This window comes from Aotus nancymaae, unplaced genomic scaffold (genome assembly GCF_030222135.1).
Source record: "Aotus nancymaae isolate 86718 unplaced genomic scaffold, 86718_ANA_hifiasm-v0.15.2.pri h1tg000076l, whole genome shotgun sequence".
NCBI classification, from domain to species: Eukaryota; Metazoa; Chordata; class Mammalia; order Primates; family Aotidae; genus Aotus; species Aotus nancymaae.
Window position 1 is genome coordinate 22,783,535 of NW_026988491.1, and position 17,020 is coordinate 22,800,554.

General features: G+C 57.8%; 1 protein-coding gene across 1 annotated transcript in view; it reads left to right on the top strand.

Moving 5' to 3' along the window:
* Window positions 1–1,496: 1,496 nt before the first annotated feature.
* TAFA5 (TAFA chemokine like family member 5) overlaps window positions 1,497–17,020 on the top strand; it is a 216,844-nt gene continuing 201,320 nt past the window's right edge. Inside the window, exon 1 of the mRNA XM_021668667.2 lies at window positions 1,497–1,649. Coding sequence (XP_021524342.1) covers window positions 1,538–1,649 — 112 coding nt within the window. The 5' untranslated portion in view covers window positions 1,497–1,537. The remainder of the gene's footprint in view (window positions 1,650–17,020) is intronic.

The window sequence follows — 17,020 nt, forward strand, 5'->3', positions numbered from 1 at the left end:
TGTGTGTGAGAGAGATTGAAGGAGAATACGTGTGTGTGTGCGTGTGGTGCGGTTTGTGTGTGTGGGGTGAATGCCTGCAGGCACGAGCTGTGCATGAGTGTAGGGCTGGGGAGAGTCCACATGCCCTCACCAACCTGGACCAGGCCTCAAGATGAAGGGAGGATGCTGCTTCTCGCTGGTTGCTCAATCCGACTCGCAGGCCCTCTACTGGCTCCTCAGAAAAGGGTCTCTGGCTCCAGGAGAAGCTCCCGGGGTGCTCAAGGCCCCAGGCCCTGTGTCAGATGGAGATCTTGTGAGTCCCGGGGCAGGAGTCCTATTAGCCGCCAACCTGCAAGAAGGGAGAGCTCGGGGTGGCTCTGCTGCAGGTGCCCGCAGGAGCCAGAGCCTCTCCAGGCAGCAGGGCCATCCGGGCATCCCGGACTGGGGAGCGAATCTCCTGGGCTGTAGAGGGAGGTGCAGAGGGGACATAAGCAGGAGGGGAGGACATGGGGAATGTGTCCTCATGGAGCCCACTCTTCCCATCCTTAGCTTGTTGTTAGAGGGGTGAACCTGTTTCGCAGACGGTCATTGTGCAAGTAAAATAGATGACGGTCACCGTCACCCTCTCAGAAAGCACACCTCCATAGGACCAGTCCCGGGACTGGGAGCCGGAGGCGCCACCGAGAGCTGGTCCTGCAGGGACTCCAGGGAGATAGGCCAGGAGATGGCTCAGCAAGGACCGGGCTGTGGCAGAGGTGCCCGGGCAGAGTGGTCCTGGGGCGGAGGACAGAGGGGACGTACGCCCCTGTGCCTGGCAATGCCACACAGAGGGGAGGAGAAGCCCTCATGGGCTCGGGGCCTCCAGTGAAGGTGACTCTGCTGGGGTCCGAGGCTGTGCTCCCCGTGGACTCAGGGACCCCACTGCACAAGCCCTACTTGGGGTGACAGGGCCTCTCTTGGGGAACAGGCCCAAAGCACCCTCTACTTGGAATAAACTCCGGGTCCAAGTCCCAGAACCCACCTTAGGAGACGTCTGGCCCCTACCCTCAGCCTTCCAGGCCTCGGCGGCAGCGGAGGGGACCCCAGAAGGCCCGAGTCTGCAAACTTCACCCGGCCAGGCCGTCCTCCCGGGGTGCCCAGGCTGCGGGCGCGCCAGGCCGTCTCTGTCGCCATCCAGAGGAGCAGCTCTGGCGCGGCGTTCCCTCCGCCGGCCTCCCTCCCCGCCAGTCCCGGGTCGGCGGCGGGAGCCCCCCGCGGCGGCGGGCGCGCGCGTCTCGCACGGATGCCGGGGCGCGCTTAGCCGGGGCGCGCAGTGACGCCCAGAGCGGGGCCGGCGTCCCCCGGGCGGGCCGGCGCGGGGTCGGCGGGCGCGGGCGCGAGCGCGGGCGGCGCGGGCGCGGCGCGGGGCGCGGTGGGCCGGGGCCCGGGCGCGGCGGCGGCGGCGACGGCGGCGGAGGATGGCGCGCGCGGGGCCCGCACGTGGAGGCCGGCGCGGGGGCGCGGGCAGGGCCGGCTGCTGAGACGCGCTGCTGCCCCCCGCGCGGGCGCCGCGGCTTCAATGGCGCCATCGCCCAGGACCGGCAGCCGGCAAGATGCGACCGCCCTCCCCAGCATGTCCTCAACTTTTTGGGCGTTCATGATCCTGGCCAGCCTGCTCATCGCCTACTGCAGTGAGTACCGCGCGGCCCGGCCCCGGCCCGGCCCTCGGCCCAGACCCCCGCCCCTGCCCCGCCGCGCGCCTCGCGGGCCTCCCGGAGCCGGCTGGAGCGGAGTTGCGAGCGCGGGGCGCGCGGTCCCCCGGGTCCCGGCGGGGTCCCCCCCGCGGCGCTGGCGGGCGAGGGTCCTCCGGGCTCCTGGGGTCGGACGCCCCTGCCCGAGCCGCCCTCCGTCCCAGACTCCCCGGCAGGGCCCCGGCTCCAGGCCCCGGTGGCGCGGCCCGTCCCTGCCCGGCGTGCGTTCGCGGCTGCTCCCGGCCCAGGCCCGCGGGTTCCCGGCGGGGCCGCGCGCTCGGGAGGGAGGCGGCAGCGGGTCGGGGCGGGCCGCGCGGCCGGGGTGTCGGGGGAGCGTTCCCCGGTGCCTCCCGCCCGCCGCCTCCGGCTCGGGACGGGAGGTCGCGGCGGCGGAGCCGGGAGAGGGGCGCCTCAGGCTCGGAGGGGCGGCCGCAGCTTCCGCCTTCCCGGGCAGCGGCTCGTCAGGCGCTTTCCGGAAGAGCCGACAAGTGAGGGTGGGATGCCCGGAGGGGTCGCCGCGGCCGCGGGCGGTTCTGGGGTCTGGTCCGGGGCCCGAACTGGGGACCCGCGGGGCGGGCGCGGACCGGTGGGCGCCCAGGGGTCCGCGGGGGGCTGGGCGGGGGGTGATGGCCGCGGGCTCCCGTGGCCTGGGGCGGGGGGGCGGCCTGTGTCCCCGCCGAGGCTCCGCGCCGGGGGAAGGACGGGCGGATGGCGTCCCGGGTGCAGACTCCGGGCTCGGCCCTGGGGAGGGAGCTCAGCATCCCGGGGCACGTTCGCAACTGCTGGGGCGAGTGGGGGCTGCTCGGCGTCGGCTGCGGGAGCCCCAGGCGTCTCGTTTTCAGCGGGAGAAGAGGACGGGTGCTGGGGAACACCTGCCATGGAGAATTGCCACGGGCGCGGGAGGAGATGGAAAAATATGCATTCTTTCAAAAAAAAAAAACAAAAAAAAAAAACATGAAAAGGCCAGCACCGAACCTCCCTCCACAGACACCAGCTCCCCCAGAGCCGCGGACCTCCAAGCTCCCAGTACCATCCCATCCTTCCGCTGTCGCCTAAAAGACAGCACGGCGGGCCCGGGAGACCGCGGGGTCGGCCGCCAGAGTCCTGGGACAGCCCAGACCGCTAGGCTCACGAGGGAAGCCCGGAGCCCAGATCAGGAATTGTCCGACTTGTTTCCGCGCGGGGTCGTGCACCTTCCTGTAGCATTACTGTGGCACCACGCGGGGAGGGGTCGCCAAGCCTGGAGCTTCACAGCAAACAGGGGTCTTAACCTGAGCAGGCCAGGCGCCGGCGCCCCTGGGAACCCACTGGCTGCAGGGAGCAGAGTCTGGGGGTTTCCGAGACATTTGTGCCTGTCCCTGAGGTCTCCGCGGCCGTCACGGGGCCTGCAGGCGTTCGTGGGGGATTCCCTAGCAGACCCCCACGCAAGGCTTCCTAGGGGACATAGAAAGGGTTAATGGCAGGTCAACTCTGTGCTGAAGAGGGGGCATTTGAATGCACTTCCTCATTCAGCAGTGTGTGGCCAGGGGCTGTAATGCCCTGAGCCCACTGCAGGCTGCCCATCCCTGGCTGGCTTCTAGAACCCAGGACAACACCCCCACCAACCCCAGCAACTAAGCAGATGTGGAAAAGAACATCAGCTAATTGTTGCTAAGTACTTGACACCAGGGCTCGGTGGCTTCAACACTGCACTTCCCCAGCCGGCGGGGAGCTCGGTACACACTGTCTCCTGTCTCCCTACACGCGGCGTCAGCCCTCTCCCACCCAGCCCTCTCCCACCCCAAGCTGCAGCCTGAATCCCAAGGTGTTAGCATGGTGTTCGTGCACATGGCTCGCACCTTCCCGTGACTGTCGCCCGCTCTGTTGAGTGGAGTCCCAGTGTCCCGGTGCAGACATCTGAGCCCGCTGCTCAGACACTCGGAGGACAAGAGATCCGGTTTCCACACTCATCCCTCCCTAGGAGGCCTCTCTAGTGTTCGGAAAACAGCCCTCGGCCAGGGCAAGGACAGTTGGTAAGAAGGTCTTAGCAGAAGAGCAGAAATAATTAAAAACAGAAGCTTGGGTGAGGCACGTTTTTATGGCTGTTTGCATCTCCATGTGATGGAATAATTGACAATAAGAGACACACCCCATTACACCAGAAATGTACTTGGAGAAATTAAGACATTTCACTAAAATACAAAACAGACATAATAATAATTTATAGCTTGGAACTGCAGTCCTAGAGAAAAAAAATACCCCCCTTTTTTAGAACCGATAAAGCAAATTAAATGCTAATTAAACAGTTCCTATGATTTTCATTCTTCCAGTATATCTGGGATGAAGAAGAATAGTTCGTATCCTTGTTTGTAAATTGTTCTTGTTACCAGTAAGGATTTTTATTACTCAAAATGTCTTTGTGTTATGAAGCAGATATATTTGAATCGTATTAATTAGGGAAACTGGTAAGTGTCATACAGGGTTCAGTCATCCTGCCTGTTAAATATGTGTGTTTCTCTGCAGCACGCAAGGTGTTGGCTTCCTGGCGCAGCTAAGAGGAAACTGGATTCTTTCTTGGCCTGGTTTTCTGTTGGGGGACTCTACTGTTCCCGGCCCAGCGAGAGTCCGGCCTTTCTTTCCCGTGCTGGGATCCATGTAGAGGGAGATGAGCGCCACCGTCTGGCTGGAGAAAGACCTGCAGTCCACCAGTCAGGCTAGTTGCTATAGTGACACAGCCTTGTCATTTTCTCCTCCTGGGGAAGAATTGCCAGGAGACGCAAACAGGGGAAGGGGCCCTGGATGGCTCACTTTGACATGCATGCTCGGCGGTCTGTGTCCATCACGGTGACAACAGGCTTGCTTTCTTCTGCGGCCGGGGCTGCCCGCGGGGGCTGGATGCTTGGTAATGAGTTGACTTGTGTGGTGATGAGCTCGATTCTGGTGTGAGGAAGCCCCTCTGGGTGTGGCTTAAAGAGTTGGTGTAGGTCATTTTCCCCGTAGCCTATTTGGAGTAGAGAGGTCTGTCTGCCTCGATATGGTTCTTGTCTGGATGTGGAATGGGACCTCTTGACCCAACTAGAGCTGGTCGAGGGTGTTCTGTGCCCGCCATCGAGGTGTGATCTTTCCCCCCTGGCATATAGGACAGAACAGCAGCAGAGAGAAGCAAATGGTGACCTGGTGCAGCGTCCTGTGACACCTAATCCCTGACTCCATCTTCGTGTGAGGTATTGAAATCAAAGTGAAGGACACTGCACACCAGCCTAGACTCCCTTTCAGTAAATCTCGTCAACATGGAGTTGTCCCTTCCAGTTAAACGTCGTGTCTTCAGCTGCAGCTATGAGAAGAAATTGCAAACAACTTTGGAATTGTTTTTGATCCATTAGAATCCTAACCGAGCGTAGGCTCTCTGGCGTTGCATTTCCTTTATAAACACAATTTAGTGCATATTTAGGAGCAATTAGAATATGCTACTTTCCTGCTGTTCAAATTTTGTTCTGGAGTTCGAGAAGAGGTAAAATGGAAAATACTGGGGACTTAATGAAGTGATGCCATTTGGAAGTTTATTTCTCATCTTTTTTTTTTAAAAAAAATTCTGACTGTGTTTTTATTTGATGAATTTGGGGCACAAAAAGATGGGCTGTTTCTGTCGGCTCTGTGAATATAAATGATCTGACTTCGGGATTTCTTTTAGCCGACATCCTTGCCCTAGGATCAGTCAGGAGGAGGCAGGTTTGTCCTCGCAGGATTTTCCCAGGCAGGGATGCCTGGGGGAAGGGACTTCCCAGCAGAGCCACTCTAGACAGTGCCCTGGAGAGTAGCATTGACTCCTGTCTGGGAATCCTGGCGGTGCCCCACTGTCCCCTCCCCACACCCCACCCCTGCTCTTTCACTGAGATAAAACCAGAAGGGGGGTCTGCACTCTTCCACGGTCCACACTGGCGTCACACTCCCACCTGCACTCATTCTGCTGGACCTCCCGGAGACCAGAGGACACTTGAACCCAAGAAGGGGGCTCTGCTCTGTGGCTCTGTTCTCTGCCCCCAGCTAAGTTTTGCCCCAGAGTTCTGAGCTCAGGATCTGCCATGCGACATGCTTGGAATAAAATATGTAGATCAACTTTCGTGGCATGAAGTATTTTCAGGTGACTTTTATGGGCGTAATTATGGGAAAATGTTATGATAATGTGGCACTAGAAAAGGGAAGAAAAGCAAAACATTAAAATCCCCATTTCTTTATATAGCATCGCATCTGCGCCAATGTAGAAGGGCTCATTTTTGCATTAAAATGTGGCGCTCTGGAGTTAATGACCTCTACAGATTGCCACCTGTCGCCCAGGGCACTGTCAGTGACGGTCCAGCCCCAGCGTTCAGGGAGGAGATGGACAAAGAGGGCGAGGATCTGATCAGGTGGCTGGAGTGAGCACTGGGGTGTGGAGAACCCCGTAGATTGATGACTGTTTATTTGGGGAACTGTCATGGAGGCTGTCTCAGGGGCCTGTGCTGGTGCGGGCACAGGGGGCCCATAAAGTCTGATGCCTCCCTTTTTATTTTTCTTTTTTTTTTGAGACAGAGTCTCACTCTGTCTCCCAGGCTGGAGTGCAGTGGCACTATCTCAACTCACTGCAACATCCACCTCCGAGGTTCAAGTGATTCTCCTGACTCAGCCTCCCGAGTTGCTGGGATTACAGGCACGTGCCACGGTGCCTGGCTAATTTTTATATTTTTAGTAGAGACGGGGTTTCACCATGTTGGCCAGGCTGGTCTCGAACTCCTGACCTTGTGATCCACCTGCCTCGGTCTCCTAAAGTGCTGGGATTACAGGCGTGAGCCACCGTGCCTGGCCTGGTGCGTCCCTTCTTAAATGCTGCCTTGCATGTGGTCCTGGGGCTTCCCCATGGACAAGGGCCTCCTGAGCTGCCCCAGGGTCGGTGGTTTCTGTGGAGGCCCTGGGCGGGCCTAGAGGCCAGAACAGCCCACTGAGCCCAGGAACAGCAGCTCCAGCCACAGCCTGCTCCTCCCTTCCGGACTTCTCCGCCCGGAAATGCGCCGAGACGGCGGCGGCACAAGCCTCCTTGGTGCTGGGCTTTCCAGAAACGGGCCCGGGAGCTGGCAGCAGACCCAGGCACCTATTCTCGTCTCTCCTTCACCCCAGTGAATGGGTAGAGGGCTCCCCGAGGCTTTATAGCGTTTACGTATTTATTAAAATGGCTGGCAGGAATCGGGTGTGGAATTACTTTTATCTCCAACTAGGCGAGCGAGACTCTCTGGAATCCTCTGGTCCTGGCTCCAGGGAGGCCGAGTTCCAGCTTTGTATGCCAGCGGCGTCCTGCAGGACGGCGAGCCTGGGCCCGGTGGGATGGCAGCCTGGCAGAGAGTATCCCTGGAAGAGGCCTCCCTGTTCCTTGGCATGTCACCCGCCGTGGGGTGAGCCTCTGCTGTGGCAGGGCCTGGCTCTGCAGGTCTGCTTTCAGGCCTGCTCGAAGGAGGCCGGCTGCAGGCTTGTGGGTGACGCTGGAGACGTGCCTTCCAGAGTGTTCATTTAATTAGTCTTGGGAGAGTTCCAACCATGCGCCAGGCCCTAGGGGCAGAGATGGTCACTCTCTTGGAGCTGGCATTCCAGAAGGGAGGGGACAGTCAGTCGGCACAAAGCAAAGGCAGAGGATGATGGCGAGCAGCCTGGCCCGGGCCCTGTATTCTGGTGGGATCCTCGTGCTGCCCTTCCGCATTCCAACCCAGCTGCCACCTCAGAATGTCAGGGACCTCCCAGAGGTGGTGAGAGGCAGCCCTAGGACTAGCCTGGATCTGGTTTCCACCTGGGAAGCCTCCTCCGTCCCTGTTCCCCTTTCCCGGTTCCCCGTGCCCTGGCCCTGCACCCAGCCTGCAGGTCCATTCCTTGTCCCAAAGACATCTTGCCTGTCCTATCTCTGTCTGGGCCACTGTCACCTGAGACCTCATACCTGCTCTCCCTCCTGAACGTATCGGAGTCATCCTCAGTGGTTTCTCTGCCCCCAGGCCCCTGCCCTGAACCACAGCTTCCCTTAGAAGGACCCGCTGCCTTTGCCTCTCTTCCGTGGCTCCCACCCTCTCCCCTGGCCCACTACACTCAAGGGGCCCAAAGCTGAGCTCCCCGCTGCCCAGGTGGGAGTCTCTGTCCAGCCTTGGAGTCCAATCGTGAGAGCAGCCTCTAGCCTACAGGGCCTTCTAGAAGCTTCCCTGGACGTTGGTGTGTACTCATTCCTCTCCCATATCCTCCGGGTGGGACATAGGTGCTCTGGCACTCCCACCGCCCGTGAAGGCCCGGCTATTCCCTAAGCGCTGTGGATGCAGGAAGGTATGGTGAGCTAGGCCAGAAAGTTCGCACCTCGTATGTTCGAGGATACCCTGCTCAACGAGGCGTCCCCTGAGCATGTGAACCCATCTGCTCTCCAGTGCTGTCCCTGTGTGTTGTGGGGGCCGCTGCCGGAGTCACTTTCTGCCTTGTCTTGGGCTCGGAGCTTGGGGCATGGCTGATGGCCTCGGGCACTGAGTGGCAGGCTCTCTGGGCAAACGCTTCTTGCTCACACTCACTGGGCAGTGGGCTGGACGTGAGGCAGCCACAGGGAACCTCCCAGACCTCAGTGGACTGATGTTCCAGACATCACAGGGATGAGGAAACCCATCTACACAATGACGTCAGCCCCACAGGCCGAGGGGCCAAGGGAGCTGGGGATGCCTGGCCAGCTGTGGGGGCAGAGGAGAGCCCACTTGTGGTAGGCGATGTCTTCTGACGTCACCCACCCCACCCAGAGCTGGGCACAGAGGGGTCCAGCTCCATCCCTGCCGGGGCTGCCGCTTGCTTGGGACACTGCGTGGTCCTGGTTTGCTCGTGCACCGCAGAGAGGGTCGTGAAGAGAAGGCAGGGTGGTCCAGCCATCAGGGTCCCTGTGCCACCCATGCAGGAATCAGTCGCCCACAGCATCTTCTTGCTCAGTCCAGAATCTCTGAATGAATAAAGGAAAGAAAATACAGAGAAAGCAACACCACTAACACAGTACCAGGCCTCTGTGCTTGTCTTTCACCCTTTAGAAAGAGGCCTGGTGCCCCCTCACCTCCCAGCCAGCCGGGAGGGCGGCTGGACTGGAGGCGCCTCCTTATGGGGAGTGCTGGGGCCAGTCCACACAGGCACTGCAGGCGTCTGACTCTGGGTCTGGGCTTCTCCCAGTGCCAGCTCCACTCCTTACTGGACCGGAGTCCCCAGCAGTGGCCCGTCCATGGAGATCGGCCCTGTCAGTGGTGTTCCAGGCGTTTGGGCCAACCTTGCCCTAGGTGGAGGGAGGCAGCAGGGAGGAGAAGGGGTCTGAGGAAGTTCAGCCCAAGACACCGTCCGCTGCGGCGGGTCCCTCGCCTCTTGTGACTGCTTCTCCCTGCAGAGACGGCTGGTGCAGGCTCAGTGCAGCCCCTCCCAGACCGGCGGAGCTGCTGGAAAGGCTGTCAGCCGGGAGGGAGGCGTCTCTGCACCTTTCCACACACTTCTGTTTCCAAAGCTTGGAACCAGCACAGGGTCCACGAGTTGCTTGCAATCTCTTCTCTGTCTTAATTTCTCTGCATTTCACACGTAGCCGTTCTGCCGATGGTGATGAAGCCATTTAGAGGCAATCAAACACTCCCGCACCGACGGTGGCGCCCATCAGCCCTACCCCTCAGCTTCACGCTAGCTTCATTACGCTCGCCTTTCCAGGAGGTGGCTGGGACCCCAAGTGTGATTTTGGAGGTTTCTGTGGTGTCTAGAGCCCGTGGTCCCTAAGTGGATTTCTCCCCAGGAAGTTCTGCTCTGCTGATGGGACCCTTGATTGCCTGGAGTTTGCTTTATGTCCATCTCCGGGAAGCTGGAGCTTGTCTGGACCTCCCCCAGGCCAGCACTGACGTGCCCTTCTGTTCCAGCTGGCTCCCCTGACCCTGGTCCCTGGTTCCCGGTCCCTGGCTGGAGGCTTCATGGGGCCCTCCACAGGGAGGTGGCGCCGGGGTCAGCCAGCACGTGCTGGGAGAGCACTCAGCTCCACTAAGCCCTGGATGCTACCTCCAGACGGCCAGGCTGTTCTTGTCCTGTGGGCAACCTCCTGTCCGGGGCGACCTCCATCACCTCCAACCCTTGTTGCCGAGTCAGGATTTTCCCGTTCCCAGGGCCATCTCCCTCCCCTCTTTTGAGGGCAGGGTGGACCTTCCCTCCCGGGTCCGCGTGTCATGTGTGTGGTGGGCAGGGCAGGGGCATGGAGCGTGCTCCCATTATGTGGCGCAAATGCACGTTCTGGTGTGTCTGACATCACTCCCAGCACACACACGCCCCAGAGCCCGCCTGCAGCTCCAGGTCTGCTCGGCTGGAACCTCAGATGCCGTGTGTCTTAACCCAAAGCCACCTTCTGTGCCCTTCAAATTGAGAAATTCCCAGAGACCCTTTGCTTGGTAAGATGAGGGAAGGTTGAGGCTTCCTCTTTGGACCTTGATTTTCCAGCCTGAAATTGATGGTGCTCATTGCTTTCCAGCCCACTGATTTTAGGCTGATGAAGGCGGAGCTGCGGCAGACGGTGTGCACAGTTCTGTATCAGCCATCACAGCCTCAGACTCCGAGGCCCCACCGTGCAGACGGCAGGCCCGCCTGGGCCCTGACCCCGCTCCCCTGTCCCTGACCGACACCAGCTTAAAGTGACGCTTGTTTGCTTTCTGCTTCGGCTTCACAGCCTGTGGGACCAATGGGATTGTGCCTGTGGTTCACACAATGAAGTTGAAACATTACTCGACAAACACCTCTAGTGCGTTTTCAAACAGGGGATGGGTCACTTGGGCCACTGTGGTGCAGAATGAGCACACAGTGCATGCTGGCCTTCTTGGGGTGAGCAGCCCCGATGCTGTCGAGGAGGGAGGGGCGTGGAAGGCGCCGGGTGGCAGGCGGGCTGTGCTGTCCGCCTCCTGTTGGCTGAGCTGGAGAGTAAACCCTGTGAAAACTCGCATACTTAGCAGGCCTGACTGGCGCCTCCCGTGACGACCGGGCTAATTGGGAAGTGAGTCACTGGTATCTAGCTCGTAGTGAAACTGGGGGACTGGCTGACATCGTACTGTGTCCCAGAACTCCGTCTGCCACCGCCGCCTCGGGCTCCTGGATGCACAGACAGGGCTGGGGAACTCATGAGGTGGGGGTGGGCCTGGGGCTTGGTTCGGGTGCTGTTTGCCATGGAAGGAGCTAATGGGAGGAGCTGGGGCATGCTTGGGGCCCTGTCAGGGGCACATCTTCCAAGGTCAGCCTCAAGGTCACCTTTCACTGACTGCCCCAGGCCCCTTCCATGGGCACTGCCACTCTGCCCCTGTCACCTCCAGACCAGCCAGCCAGGCATTCCCAGGGCTTCTGGTCCTGCCTCCCTTGTTACCACCTCCCTTCCCCCCCACACCAGACATTCTGAGCCACTGTCTGTCTCGGGCTGTGAGTGGTTCTGCCTCCATCCTGGTGAGCCCCTGCCTCCCTGCTGCCATAGGACTGGCTCACGTTCCAAATCCTTGAGAAGCTGTGGCCTGAATGCATGGACTGATCAGAGTGGGGCCTTCTGTCCTGGGCACCGTGGACCTTGGGTCAGCCCCTGGGTCTGTGGTGTGCCCAGGCCTGGCTCCTCAACCTGCTCTGAGCAAACCCAAGGCCCATTTGCCATTCAGTTTCTGGTGCATTTTCCCATCCTTACATCTGGACGTTCTCTCCTGGAGACAGGCCCCAGCACCTGGGTGGTGCCCTGCAAAGACTGGCAGCATGAACTCAGGTGGCTGCCTCTGCTTCTCTCCTGGATGCCCTCCCGGTCCTGGCTCATCTCTCCAGGGGAAGGGGCACTTGGGGGTGCCCAGGGAGAGGTAGAGGAGGGATGAGGATACTGTGGGAAGGGCTTGAAAGGCTGAGCTGTGCCGACATTCCAGGCCTCACAGGCCCCAGGGGATCTGATGGGATGCAGTAATGGGAACTGGGGCTGAGGCACAATGCAGGAGTGTACAGGCACCTCCTTTCCTGTCACCTGGAGGCCTCAGGGGTGTGCCGGAATGAGGGCTGAGCCAGGCTCATGAGTGTGGCCACTCTTCTCAGCCACTCTCTGTGCTCTGGAGGGTCCACCTGTCCCTGCTACACCCGGACCCGCAGCCCAGCGCCCAGGCTTACTGACGGCCCCGGAATGGTTTCCTGAAACAAGAGGCAGAATGGAGGAGCTGCAGGGATGGGGCGTGCGTCACTTCAGGGCACCGCGGCCATTCCGCCCCATGCACCTGCCTTGTCTTCAGGTTTGAACTTAGAGATGGAGGGGCCAGTTAATGTGTCAGTGTGGGTTCTCCCAGTGCCACTGCTGCCAGCCTGTGGCCCAGCTGCTGTCTCTACCATGACTGCTTTCACCTCATGTTTAGAAAAATCGATACCAGTTTTATGACAATGAACATCTCAGAATTTACTCGTTTATTGTTAAAACGCCATTGGATAATGAGAGGCCTGACAAGTCTCCCTGACCTGATTGACCTGCAAACAAACCTGCCTGGAGCTTTGTTAAGGCCGACGGTCTGGGATAAACGCAGAATGGGATTGCACCGGGAGAGAGCTAGTTTGTTGTCGTTTCAGTATCTTGTGTGTGTTTGGTTTGATTACACGTTGCATGCCTCGGGCTGATGCCTTCGTGCTACATTTCTGGGGGAGCTGAGCCTTCCAGGAGTGCTTTTCTGTTATGGCTTTGCAGCAGGTGCAGTGTTAATGGCTCTGCAACTTGTAAGTGCTCAGTCTCCAGAGTGGCCTCTCTTTGGATTTTTTTCTTTTTTTTTGAGACGGCGTCTTGCTCTGTCTCCTAGGCTGGATTGCAGTGGTGTGATCTCGGCTCACTGCAACCTTCGCCTCCTGGGATCCAGTGATTCTCCTGCCTCAGCCTCCCCAGTAGCTGAGATTAAAGGCACCTGCCACCACGCCTGGCTAATCTTTGTATTTTTAATAGAGACGGGGTTTCGCCATGTTGGCCAGGCTGGTCTCGAACTCCTGACCTCAGGTGATCCGCCAGCCTCGGCCTCCCAAAGTGCTGGGATTACAGGTGTGAACCACCACGCCCAGCTAAGAGTGGCCTCTATTCTGAAAAGACACTTTTGCTGTGTTTCCAGATTACTTCTGTAGCGTTGCGTTCCCTGATAGCACATCCCGGAATGTAGCTGAATACATTAATGGGTCTTATAGGACTCTTGTTTATGTTCATTAATTGGTGCTCATTTCTGCTTCTTGGCTCCTGCCCTACAGAGGTGGGAGGATGCGGGTCCCAGAGCCACATGGGACCTTCCCGTGCTCTTCCATGCAGTCATCTGTGTCTTGTTGGCTTATTTTCTGGTTTCTGTGGCTGTGTCAGGAGGCAGCGGGCGACCCCTCTGTGTTGCACCGTTGAGGGCTATCCCATCACCAGGCCTCTGCCACGTCTGCAAGCTGGAGCAGGCAGGGGCTTCCAGAGAGAAGAGTTCTAGACCCCCTGGGAAGGACCTCGGGAGCACAGGTGGGATGTGTGCATTTGCTGAACACGTGAGTCGTGAAAACTCTGTCTGGTGCCAGGTGCGTGGGAAGCCCCTGACCCGCGGGCCTCTGAGGGCAGATACGTCTGCCCTGGTGTCCCTCTTGCCTTATGCCAAGCCCATCGTGGACAGCCCTTGCCAGAGCAGATGTGAACTCCTAGCTTGGGAAAGTGTCAGAACCCATAGCCTAGAGACAGGGGCTCCCCACATGGAGGAAACGGGAAAACGCGTCACCAGAAGTGCCCGGGACAGTGGAAGCTGGTAGCCAAGGGCTTCCCAGTCTGCCTTCTGTTTCCAGCCACGGGCTGCCATCCAGGTACAAACTGAGTCTTCAGAAAGACTGCGCTTTAATCAGAATTAGTGTTTCATTGATGAAAAGAGACGTGCATTTGCAGAAGGTGGTCATATTTTGATCTACTTTGCTTCCATCATTTTGAGGTTCTCAGATGAAAAAGAAAGTGTTTTCGAACACGGGAGAATGTCTAAAAGCCCCAAGTGCCCCTGTCCCCATGGTGATGTTGGATGACGCTCACACCCCCATCAGCTCCTCAGACGTCAGATGGCTTTTGTCTGTCACACTCTGGGAAGTAGCCAATCCCCACGATGCACTGGCACCACAGGACCCAGAGTGTGTGGGGTGCCAAGCGAGCTCAGGGCTGTCACCCAGGGCCACACACTCATTCTCAGGCAGGCTCCGTAAGCCAGGCGGGGACCTGCTCTCTGCATCACGCATAACTCAGGTTCGACCCTGGAACCCAGCACCCACCTGCTGACTCTTCATTTTTGGCACCAGTGATGGAGCAGGCACTTCTGAGAGGCAACCGAGTGAGATTTGGGTCTGCTGAGCTTTGAGGGGTGTGGGCAGAGTGGGCCCAGCCACCTTATCTTACGGCTCAGAGATCACCCAGGCGTAGTGTTTTCCCAGCACTTTATCTTAGGTGCCTGTGTTTTCATGAATTTGGGATCATTCTGTTCAGCAGACATTTGTTCTTAATCCAGCTGTGCTTAGGAAGCCCTCCCCATGAGGGCTGCCCTGCGGCAGAAAGGCTTCTGGGGTCTGGACAGGGGGGCAGCAGGTCTTGGAGAGGGAGTTCCCCAGGCTGGGTGGCGGACACCATCGCTTGAAGGAGTCCAATCACATTCTTTTCCTCCTGGGCAGTTGGGCTGGTGAGGGTGTGAGTCTGGGCACCTTGCTGGGTGGCGTCTCCCACATGCTGGTCGGGCTGGCTCAGCTTTATTGTTTGGGGGAAGGACACAGAGCTGCACAGACTCCTGGGGTGTGCTGAGGCCTGGAGAGGGGCTAACTGCCTCATTGCCGGCTCTGGCAGGACAAGGAAGGCACAGGTGGTGCTTGGCAGAAAGTGTGTCCAGGTTGTTCCAGAAGCTCATCAGGGCAAGTGGCTTTTCCCAGTGTCCTGGGACGACTCCCGGAATCCCAGAGACCTGGCTGCTCTTTCAGTGTGATCCGTGTGGCTTCGGAGAAGAAAACCTTTTTCCATCCAGGAACATGGGGTCTGGAACCTTCCCGCAGTCTTGTGCTCCACGGGGGACATGGGCACCTCCGGAATCCTTTCTGTAGGGCCCGGCTCAGGGTTCAAGCGATTCTCTTGCCTCAGCCTCCCGAGTATCTGGGACTACAGGCACCTGCCACCATACCCGGCTAATTTTTGTATTTTTAGTAGACACAGGGTTTCACCATATTGGCCAGGCTGGTCTCAAACTCCTGACCTTGTGCACAGAGTACGACAGCTTATTTCTCCTCTTTAGGTGTAATTTGGTGTCCACTAGCCAGCCTCTCTCTAGCCTCCTCCCCTCCATAGCCTCTCATAACCATAATTCTCCTCTCTGCTTCCATGAGCTTGATAATTTTTAGCTCTTTACGTGTGAGTGAGAGCAGGAGGACTTTATCTTTCTGTATCTAACTTGTTTTACTTAACATGATGCCCTCCAGGGCCAGGCATGCAGCTGTGAATGACAGGATTCCAGTCTTCTTTCTGGCTGAATACTATTCCAGGCTGTGTGTGGCCCCTTTTCTTCACCCACACGTCTGCCGGTGCACACTTAGGCTGACTCCGTGTCTGCTCTTGTGACAGTGCTGCGGTAAACAGGAGGCTGTGGCTATCCTTTTGATTCACTGTTTTCTTTTGGATAAATACGCAGTAGTGGGATTGCCGGATGATGGGGTAGTGCTATTTTCAGTTTTTTGAGAAAGCTCCGTGCTGTTTTCCTCAGTGGCTGTGCTGATTTACATTCCTGCCAACCGTGGATAAGGGTTCCCTTTGCTCTGAATCCTTGCCAGCATTTGCTTTTCTTGTTTGGTTTTTGTCTTCTTGGTAATCATTATTCTGACTGGGTGAGATGGTATCTCATTGTGGTTTTGATTTGCATTTCTCTGATGATTAGTGATGCTGAGCCTTTTAACACCCATTTGGGGAAAGGACACCCTCGTCAATAAATGGTGCCAGAAAACTGGGTGTCCTCTTGCAGAAGAATGAAGCCACAGCCCTGTCTCTCACATTATAAAGAAAAAAACACTTGGCCGGGCGCGGTGGCTCAAGCCTGTAATCCCAGCACTTTGGGAGGCCGAGGCAGGCGGATCACAAGGTCAAGGGATCGAGACCATCCTGGCCAACATGGTGAAACCCTGTCTCTACTTAAAATACAAAAAAAAATTATCTGGGCATGGTGGTGGGTTCCTGTAGTCCCAGCTACTCGGGAGGCTGAGGCAGGAGAATTGCTTGAACCCGGGAGGCAGAGGTTGCAGTGAGCCGAGACTGTGCCACTGTGCTCCAGCCTGGTACCTGGAGACAGAGTGAGACTCTGTCTCAAAAAAAAAAAAAAAAAAGAAAAAAACACTCAAAATGGACAAAAGACATAAATGTAACACCCGCAACTAGCAAACTTTAGAAGGAAACGTACCTGAAACGCTTCTGGACATTGGCCTGCACAGAGGTTTTATGGGGCAGACTTCAAAAGCACAGACAAGAAAAACAGAAACAGACGACTGGGGTCACATCAAACTCAAAAGCTTCTGCACAGCAAAGGAAACGGTCAGGCAGTGAGGAAGCCCACCTGTGGAGCGGGGGTGCAGCAGGCTCTTCCTCCACCGGACTAAGATCCAGAACGAGTTAACACAAGGCCCTCCACTCAACAGCAAAAACACCCACATAATCTCGTGAAAAGCAGACGAAGGTATGAACGGATGCTTCTCAGAAGACGTCCGGGTATTCCCCACTGCTCTTGCTGAGGTTCAGTGCTCGACGTTCTGGAAAACATACTGGCTCAGTGGTTATAGCCAGAGAAGGAAACGCAAGGCATACCTTCAAGAAACTTCAGATTTCAGAGAAAAGAACAGGACGGATCTCCCATGAGCTGCTTGTAGGGCAATGCTGTATTCTGGGGTGGGGGAACCTGGCTGGGTCGCTGAGCAGAGAGCAGCCCCTGTGAAATTGGGTTTGAAGGCCTCCTCCTCCAGGACGCTCCCCTGGCTTCCCTCCCCCACACTCACTGTGCTCTGAGCAACCTGGCTTCAGGCAAATCAAGGAAGAGGTGGATTTAGATGTGTGTGGATTCTGAGGCCTGCGTGCGCGCTGTTCCCTGACCTTCCCAGGCAAGCAGCTGTGGGCATTGCAGGCATTTGATAGTCTTCCTTCCAACACTCAAAAGCAAGCGCTTGAGGACTTAAAGAAGTAGGTGAGTTGTTTGCAAAAGTCCATCTTTGGAGGATTTCTCACTCCTTCCTTGACGTGAGGACGGAGGGGCTGGGCACCTCGTGTGTCCTGGCTGGCATGGACATTGCTG